The sequence below is a fragment of the Curcuma longa genome, unplaced genomic scaffold (genome assembly GCF_044706935.1).
Source record: "Curcuma longa cultivar G26 ecotype Majalengka, Jawa Barat unplaced genomic scaffold, ITB_CL_G26_1.1 contig_8440, whole genome shotgun sequence".
Lineage (NCBI taxonomy): Eukaryota > Viridiplantae > Streptophyta > Magnoliopsida > Zingiberales > Zingiberaceae > Curcuma > Curcuma longa.
Window position 1 is genome coordinate 1,400 of NW_027435223.1, and position 9,758 is coordinate 11,157.

Below are 9,758 nucleotides of genomic sequence, written 5' to 3' on the forward strand. Positions count from 1 at the left end.
CATACTCATATTAAGTTAGTTACATAATCTAGAAAAGGTCGAACAAAAAAGAAAAAGATAAACTATGACATTTAACAATGATTAAAAAAAACAGCAAAGAAAACAATACTAGTGCAGCAGTATGAAGACATGAGGCACTAGATAGATGTTGAAGACCCCCACCCAACCACATGATTCTAGTTTTCAAGGATGGATAATAATTGGTGCAAGGTTGCAGAGTGATATAGATAGGTTAGAGTTCTAGCATTTACCTTTGAACGAAGAGTTAGTATCCATCAAGAGATAGAGTAAAATCCAATATTACTCTAAGAGACGAAGATATGAGAGAGACTAATAAAATTCAAACATATACTCAAAAGAAAGAGGATACTAAAAAGAAACAAAGACTACTAATGTAACTTTTTGAAGTTGCTATCAACAAAAAGGGTGTTACAAAGGTAAAATTACCATTTCAATCATCCACTCTAAGAACAATGAAATGTTGATAGCAAACTTAATTTTTGGTCATTTACTTGAATAGGGAGTAGATTTTAGAAATAACAGATTATAATTAATCTCATCTTATATACAACAACAACCAAGTCATTAACCCACTAAGTGAAATCGACTATATGGATCATCCTACGTCATTGAGCTCAATCCCCTACAATATCAATGAATTTTATGTTATTTTATCGTTACTAACTAAGTCTTCTTTACTCCTTTTATTCCTCTATTAATGTGCATATTTATCATGCTCTTACATCACTTAACTAGAATATTTATTAAACGTCTAAGTATGTGTCTGTACCATCTAAAACTCTCTAATGTTCTTGATGTCTATGTTAAATCATATACAAAAATATGTGAAAACAAAAAAGATTGTAAATGTCATATATTACAAGGTCTAAATAGAAACTTTAGATTATAATAAACATATATAGAGGGGGTTATGATATGTTAAAAAGCACAATAATCTTTCCTTTAATAACTCTAACTAGGTATCAAAATCATGATTCACATCTCCATTCTCCAACGAACACCAATAGCCCTAGCAAAAAATATATCCAAGCAACTGCCCAGCTCTCCTCTAACTACCTCTAGTGTCTTCCCCGTACAATTCCTCTCCTACACTTGCCACACACGCTTGCATCCTCTCAAACTCTCATGTATTAGTCATATGATTCCTCTTTTTTGGTTGCAAACGAACGCCTTTGCTTCAAATCATTATTGACATCAACCCCAATAGCGCTTCAAATCACGACACACAAGTTGTGACTAAAGGGCACGATTACCCTGAGGTTACTACCTCCAAATCATGATTAATGACTACCATCAACCTTCACGTCTAGAAACCAACCTCATCTCCGCACACTAGTGCAACTACAACCTTCAAAGTGTGATACTTTTCTCTGCTATTAGTGTGTGTACATTGTCACTACCATAGTTGTTAGAATCATACAATTCACAATTCATATTGTATGATATGTAATGATTCACATGTAAAAATAATATAGTTCTTATATATCAATCAAAAAAGAAAACAACCTTGCCAATTCACTTCAGTTCAATATAATTTAACATAAATCTTATCCTATACAATTCTAGAAAGAAAAATATATTGACTAATTGAAAGTAAAATCTAATACATTAAATACTGCATCAAGAATTTGGGTAAAGAGAAGTGCATCAGAAAATAATAACTAAAAAAAAAGAGGTTGGATTTGAGGGATGACCTCTTTGCCGTGGTGGAGGCATTCGAAGTAGTCCTCCCGGAGGAGAGCGCACTCCTTTGGCACCCGGCAGCGCGACATGCACTCGCTGAAGTCGTTCCAGAAGTCATAGCACCGGCCCTTGTTCCCCGTTATGCCCCATCCCGACGCCATCTCGCACTTGATTCCTTGCTCTCGCCCTTCGAATCGATATGATCTGAGAAATAAAAGAAATTGGGATCTGCCTGCGGAGATGAAGCAAGCCTGTGGCTGTGCGTCCGACGGCACCATCAAAATTGGGTGAGACCTAAAAATTTATGTATTAGGCCCAGCCCAATTTCCATATTAATCTGGGCCCAATACTCACATACATTATTACATTAAATTAAATTTAGGGATAATTGTTATGTTTTTGATTGATTAATAACAACCTTTAATTTTAACAAAATTAAAATAGGTATATATATAATCTTGGGTATCTTCTTTCATTTACGTTCGGTTTGAATAGGGTAAGGAGAAGGTTCATTAATGTAAGAGAAAGAAAAAGAAAGAAAGAGATGTAAAATATTTATTTATGTTCTCCTCCTTTGGAAGGAAGAGAAAGTTAATTAATCTAAATATATATTATTCTATTTGAGAATGGAAAAGGAATAAAAGTTAAATATATAAATTATAAAAATATTTTTATTTTTTAAATTAGACAATGATTCTATTTTTTATAATATTAATATTTATTTTATAAATAAATAAAAATTAAAATCAAATAAGAGAAGAATAATACCAAGAACTTGTAGTGAAAAGCATTCAATTCATTAGTATGTCATTACCCTTTCTAGTTGATTGAAAACTAGTCAATTGGATCGAGTTCTAACTATTTGCAGCCCAAATGAAAGCTTTCTAATTTTCAAAACAAAGAGTGTAAAATTCAATATATCTTCTATATCTATATCTTCTATATACTCTCTTCTTTCACTCTATGTCTAGGTTTTAGAATTTTAAATCCTCTAGGTCTATCAATGAGTTTTGGCCAAAACTTATTGATGACCTTAGCAAATTTTAATGGGACCCAATCTAAGTCCTATAGGTTTCTGTAGTGCTCCTCAGTCTCACCATACCCTTAACAATTTGTTTGGGAGGAGGTGAGGGAAAGGGAGAGAAGGGTAAAGAAGGGGAAAAAGAATCTTGACTCTTGTTTGGGATGGAGTGAGTTAAGGAGGGTAAGGGGAGAGAAGGGTAAGCTTTCCCCTTGTATGTCCATGAATATTCAACATAATTCCTTACACCCCAAATCAGGGTGTAAGGAAGGGGAAGGAAAACTTAAAAAACATTCATTCCAATTTTATCCTTATGTTAAAATATTAATTATTAAAATAACTCATCTATTAGATTTTTGCACCATCGCTCCTCATCACATAATGCAACCGTCATAGGATCTCATCGCTTGCACTACTCGATGTCGACCTTTGTCGTAAATTTCTCCGAAGATTCTGTATAAAAATATATGTAAAAATATTAATTTATATTAGTCTCATGAGCTATATATATATATATTTTTATATAAATTTATTTTAAAAAGTAAAGGTATTTTTGTAATTTTATATATTTAACCTTCATTCCCTTTCCTTTTCTCCCAAACACATGTTACGTTAATGAACCTTCCTTTCCTCCCAAACAAGGAGAATATAAATACTTCTCTTCCCCTTCCTTTCCTTCCCTTTCCCTCTCGTTAATGAACCTTCTCTCATCCCATCCAAACAGGCCATAAGTCTCAAATTCAAGGCCTTTCTTATTGTGGACAGTCTATTTTCAAAAATTCAGCTAGTATGCCAATTGGCACAGACCCATAACTTCACATAGGAGACTCAAAATCAGAGTTGCACACCATATGTAACTTCTTTACACTCTCCTTTTTCACTCTATGTCAAGTTTCAGAATTCTAAGTCTTCTAGGTTCATTAATGAGTTTCAGACAAAACTCATTAATAGCCTTAGCCAGCTATGATGAGACCCAATCTAAGTCTTGTAGGTTTCTATAGTGATCCTCAATCTCACTGTCTTCTAAAGTCTCAAATTCAAGGCCTTATTAGTTGTGCACAATCTATTTTCAAAAATTCAGTCAACATATTAATTGACATAGACTTATAACTTCATGTAGAAGGCTTAGAACTAGAGTTGAACATAATATCTATCTTCTTTATACTCTCCTCTTCCACTCAATGTTCAAGTTTCAAAATTTTAAATCCTCTAAGTCTGTCATTGAGTTTTGAGCAAAACTCATTGATGGTCTTAGATAACTCTGATGAGAACAATCCAAGTCATGTAAGTTTCTATGGTGCTCATCATTCTCACCATGCGCTAAAGTTTCAGATTTATGCTATGTTTACTTGCAAGAGTGGATGGCGGATGGATGAAACACACCTAGGGAGAAGGAAAAGAGAGGGAAGGTGGATAAAATCCATCCTCATCTTTATCCGTTTACCTGACGAAAGGAAAGAAAATAAAATTTATTTTTATGGTCTAAAATACCCACCGAAGCTTCTTCTCCGCGAAGCCATCTTCATCGAAGTCATCCTTGTCTTCGCCGTCCTCATCGCCGGCGAACAGGAGCCGCGGCGGCTCCTTCTCCGCGACGGCGACCGATGGCACGGCGGCCGCCGACGATCATCAGAATCCCCCTCCTCAACTGCTCCTTCTCCCTCAACCCCGACCCCTTCAACATCAAGGAGCACGTCCTCCTCACCATCTCGATCCTCTGCCTCATTTGGAAGGATTCCATCCCGATCCAACAGATGGGCTCCGGCATGAGAGGTCTCGGCGTTGGCGCCGTCGCCTTCGACTGGGCCACCGCCGCCATGCTCGGCAGCCCCATAGCAGCCCCCGCCTTCGTCCTCTTCAACGTCCTCGCCGGTTACATCGTCGTCGTCTACATCCTCATGCCCCTCTGCTACTGGACCAACCTCTACGACGCCCGCCGCTTCACCTTCATCACCTTGCACCTCTTCGAGCGCTCCGGCCGGCCCTACGACCTCAACCGCGTCCTCGACACCAAGACCGATTTGGGAGAGATGGAGTAGTCGACGCCGCGTCCTCAACCGCCGTGCTCGTCGCGCGTAAGTTTGGGAGAAAAAGGTAATTTTTCTTTCCTTTCTCGCTTTCCGCCCGATTTGGAAGAGACGGTTTTTGAGGGAAAAAGTATCAGCCGATGTATTCCATTTCTTTCCTCTCGTCAAAATTTATAAAAGTAAACAGAGGATGGATAATTACGGAGGAAAACTTTCCTCAGTTTTCCTTTCCGCCCCTCCAAGTAAACGGAGCGTTAATGTCTTCTTAGTCATGCACAATTTATCTTCAAAAATTCAACCAGCGTGTCAATTGACACATACCCATGTAAGAGGCTCAGAACTATGTTGCATATCATATATACCTTCTTTACATTTTCATCTTTCACTCTATGTATAAGTTTCAGAATTCCAAATCCTCTAGATGCATCAATGAATTTCTGACAAAACTCATTGATGACTATAGATAGCTTTAATAAGACCCAATCCAAGTTTTATAGGTTTCTATAGAGCTCCTCAATCTTATTGTGTCCTAAAGTCTCAGATTCAAGACTTTCTTGGTCGTTCATACTCTGTTTTAAAAAATTCATATAAGTGGTGATGCTTTAATGAAATCAACACCGTAATGGTGAAACTTTTAGAAAATCAGCAAGTGATGATATTTTGATAAAATCAACACTAAAGTAATGATATTTTAGTACCAATATGGTGATATTTTAAGGAAGTCAATACTAAAATTGTGATGCTTTAACCAAAACAACACCAAAGTAATTTTTAATTTTTTTATTATTTAATTATTTAATTATTTAATTTAATTTAATTTTTGTCTTTTAATAATTGAGTTTTTTAGATCATTGATAACTTTTTTTACGAAACTCTTTCCTAAAATAATTAATTTTTTATTTTTTAATTTAAATAAAGGAAATTAATAATTTAGGATTGAAATATGGAAAGGATATATTCGAAAATAAATACGTCCTTTGGAAAATAACAAATTGTAATAAGTTCTTTGAGAATTTCAATCCTTTGAATGTGCCTTCTAATAAATGTAAAAAAAATAATATTAAAAATCAAATTGTTTTAAATAATATAAAGATAATAATGATAAAAACGCTCACTTATGCGTAACTTCTATGCTGGTGTCCAGTTGGCCCTTCGCCGAGTCCGACAGGAAGTTGTTGGGAAAATAGAAATTCGCTACGTCTCTCCCTAATTTCTTATATAAACAATAATTTATTAAAATTATAAAACGTCCCTACGTACGTAGCCAAAAGCCACCATCCCTACTGTTACAACCCACGCGTTTCTTCTTTATCTCGCTCAGTAACATCGAGAGCGTCCACGTGTAACATAGCCAATTGCGTCCCTCCGATCATAGACCTCCAATTCACAACAAACGATGTTCTCGTGCTGCGAAGCGACGCGGCGCGAGAGTTCCACCCGCTGGCGACGGTCAACGGGACGGTGGCAGACGCTACCTTCGACCTCCTCCTCCTATATAAATCTCCCTCGCATTGTCTTCTTCCCCAGATCGAGATCGAGAGAGAGAGAGTTAGAGGAACAAAAAGTTATAGAGTAATCGAGAAATGGCGGAGAGTTCGACCTCGTTGGAATCGATGAAGAAATGGGTCGTGGAGCACAAGCTTCGCGCCGTCGGTAATAACCTAATCTATCGTCCTCTTCCTTTTCTTCTTCTTCTTCTTCTTCTTCTTCTTCTTCCTTTTGATGAGTTTGTTGATGATTGATTTGGGCGTTTTGTGGTGTGGTGGCTCACAGGGTGCCTTTGGCTCAGCGGGATAGGAGGCTCGATCGCGTACAACTGGTCCCGACCTAACATGAAACTCAGCGTCAAGATCATCCATGCCAGGTTTGATTCTCTCTCTTTCCCATCCTCAAAAGTTATTTGGGTCTCTAATTCGTCGTAACTCACGAATCTATTTGCTTAAATGCTTCTGAGAGACTTTCCCCGGCCTCCATGCTTTTCAACAGCTGAATTAGTACAAGGTAGAATGGTTCTGCGGCTTAATTGCGATTATAGATGAGCCCTTCTATTGCGCCCTAACTGAATCTGATGAAAACCAAGCTTTACCAATGTAAATGTATATTGGGGCATGCGTGACCGTGTAATGGGAATGACCATGGCCTCATGATATCCATGTTTTTAGGTTCACAATAGCAGTTTGGTATCAGTAAATCACATCCCAGTAATTTCAGTAATGAATATCATTTCATTATTTTCTCAGAGCTGTTCACTCACATTGTTTTCTTAAGAAAACAAATATTGTCTCAATGTTTCTACCAGCATTTTGTACTGTTCAAGAAGCCATTTGTATTGCATACTTTGCATTTTGCTACTTGCTAGTAGGGTTAAAGAGTACAGATGCTAATGATATCCCTTAGTCTCTTCTTACACCCCTCGGCTTTTCTTCCCACTGAAAACGAAATTGACACTCATGCTAGTAGCATTTTGCATATAAAATTTATTAAGTTGGTAAAATTTTGAAGAATGGAAGGCTCCTTGCAGCTTGATTGTGATATGAACCATGACAATGTAGTGATTCATCCAACTAACCTCTAGAGCTCCTTAGTGTTTCGCGGTGAAGCCATATTCTGCAAGGCTTAAACTTTTTCAAAGTTGACTTCTATTCCTCTCTCGGTGATGATATATCTGAGGAAGCGATCACTTTTCATGATGAACAAGCACTTGCTCGGGTTTAATTTGAGGCTATACCTCCGTAAGGTGCTGCATGTTTCTTCGATATCATTGATCAAGTTCTCAGCCTGAGTTGATTTGATCAATATGTTATTCATGTATACCTCGATGTTGCAACCTATTTGGTGTTTGAAGATCTGATTCATGAGTCGTTGATAAGTAGCTCTTGTATTTTTTAACTCAAAAGACATAACCGTATAAAAAAAAAGTCTCATAGGTGACAAAATTAACCTTTTCTTGATCTTCCTTAGCTAAAGGGATTTGATTATATTTTTGATATGCATCTAGGATATATATGAGTCCACATTCTGAAGTTGAGTCTACTAGTTGATCGATTCTGGAGAGCGGATAACAATCCTTGGGGCAAATTTTGTTAAGGTCTTGAAAGTTGATGTAGACTCACCATTTGCCTCTTGGCTTAATAAATAAGTTGACAATAGCTCGCCAATGTAAGATATGTCCTAGACTAAGGTTTGAGGTTAAGTCCAATCTCTAAGCTAGGCCTGAAGATACAGCTCAAGAGTGGCTTAGCTTCTGCCCAATATGAAGTTGGACATGCTTGTGTTTAGTGTCATCTCACTAGTTCAAGTAAACTTAGATCGGTTTTGGCTTATTCTATTGTCTTATTTTGTGGCGCTCTATTGCAATCCAATCAATAGAAACATGTTACTTGAAAGACAATTTGAAGGGACATCGTTTCTATATCCAATAATGTCTTTTTAGAGTGCACTGCTAATCATAAGGAACTTCAAACTGTAGTCGTTTAGAAATTGTAACCTTATTATCCTTGGCTCTACTCATTAGGTTGCTGATATCATGAACTTAGTTGCTTCAATTTCTCCATTTGAGTTTGGCTTGAAACTTCAACCTTTTCTCTATTTGTTCAAAACAACTTCAGGTCGACTTATATCTGTTTGCTTATATCATTGCACATATCCTGCAGGTTACATGCTCAGGCTTTGACACTAGCTGCCTTGACTGGCGCTGCTATCGTCGAGTATTATAATCACCAGGAATCAGGGGCAAAGGCTGTCAAGTATCAGAATCAATTCTTGGTACATCCGCACAAAGAATAAGGAAACTGATTACATCTGCTCTGGCTTCCCCCATTCAATTGGCGATACAAGGAACGGCATATGTTTCTAGATCTGATTATCTACTACAAAATGTACCCTTCTTTTCATTTTTTTTTGTTGCATTTAATCTCGTATAATATTGATTCACTTCTATGTATAGAATGAAGTTTAAATGAAATGAGTTACGTCTATCAGAATGGATTGCTTGTATGCATTCATATTCTTTTTGGTCCGAACGTATAATATTGGAGGAATTTTGTCGGAAGACTTCGATTCTCCTTTTTTGTAAAGGTGGAATCCGCCACCTTAGCGGTCTCATACGGTCGATCTCACGATCATTTATGAGGAGGTAAATCGAGAAATTATAATTAATCATGACGGAGGAGGGTATTGAAGACTTCGATGCTCTCTTACATATGTTGATGGTCCACATCAACAACTAGCAAGGAGATAATTTTTGGGGCACATCAAAACTGAAACACTAGGTATTAAAATCAATTTTGAAGAATCTCATGTACTTGACACATTCTATTTATCAAACTAATAAAAAGAATCTATAAAAAGTTATATTATTTAGAAATGATGTTAACTAATATTTGTAGGGATGGAAAAGGGGTTGGATATTCCACTAGAAGATTTTTTTTTTCTTCTTTCATTGCCTCTTCTCACAATTTGGTATCCAAACTATCATGAATAATTGTTGACCTCAATTTGTCATTACCTAAAAAACTATAGTGTTTCCATCTGATCTCTTTCATGTCTCAAGGACTTGACGCCCTCATGTTGCTTGCACTTAGGTAGTCTAACAATCGAAACCTATAATTTGGTCATACAAAAAATCAAAGGGGGCAAGTATCATGCCAAGTTAATTTGTTTGAACTCATGCCAAGTTAATATAATTTGAGCAAGTATCATTTTAGTATTTTTGCTAAAATTGTTCTCTTGCATTTCTTAATTCTAAGAAGAGTAGAGAACAAGTATCACATAAAGTGTGTTGACGGAGAATTCCCTAAGACTAAGAGGACAACAAAGATACATAGCATGTTGACATAATGGTCTTCAATGGTACTCACAACTTTAAGAAGAGTTGAGAGTATGTATCAAACGAAAATGCATGATTTGTGCTAGTAACATTTCTTAGGCAACATACCTAGTTATTATGATTTTGTAATATAATCACAGTCTTAAGGTGTATCAAGTCATTAAGGGTAAAATAAAGG

At 36.6% G+C, this 9,758-nt stretch overlaps 2 protein-coding genes across 2 annotated transcripts; one reads left to right on the plus strand and one right to left on the minus strand.

Annotated features, from left to right (window-relative positions):
* Positions 1-1,715: 1,715 nt before the first annotated feature.
* LOC141819532 (NADH dehydrogenase [ubiquinone] iron-sulfur protein 5-B-like) lies at positions 1,716-1,962 on the minus strand (the record flags this gene model as incomplete). Its single annotated transcript, XM_074706806.1, has 1 exon — positions 1,716-1,962. A coding segment is annotated over exon 1 (150 nt), but the record flags the coding sequence as incomplete, so codon positions are not given.
* A 4,307-nt stretch (positions 1,963-6,269) lies between these two features.
* LOC141819530 (uncharacterized) lies at positions 6,270-8,729 on the plus strand. The gene is made up of 3 exons (XM_074706805.1): positions 6,270-6,405; positions 6,526-6,616; positions 8,406-8,729. Exons 1-3 carry the CDS (start codon positions 6,336-6,338, stop codon positions 8,536-8,538), a joined length of 294 nt encoding a protein of 97 aa, XP_074562906.1. The 5' UTR covers positions 6,270-6,335; the 3' UTR covers positions 8,539-8,729.
* Positions 8,730-9,758: the final 1,029 nt, after the last annotated feature.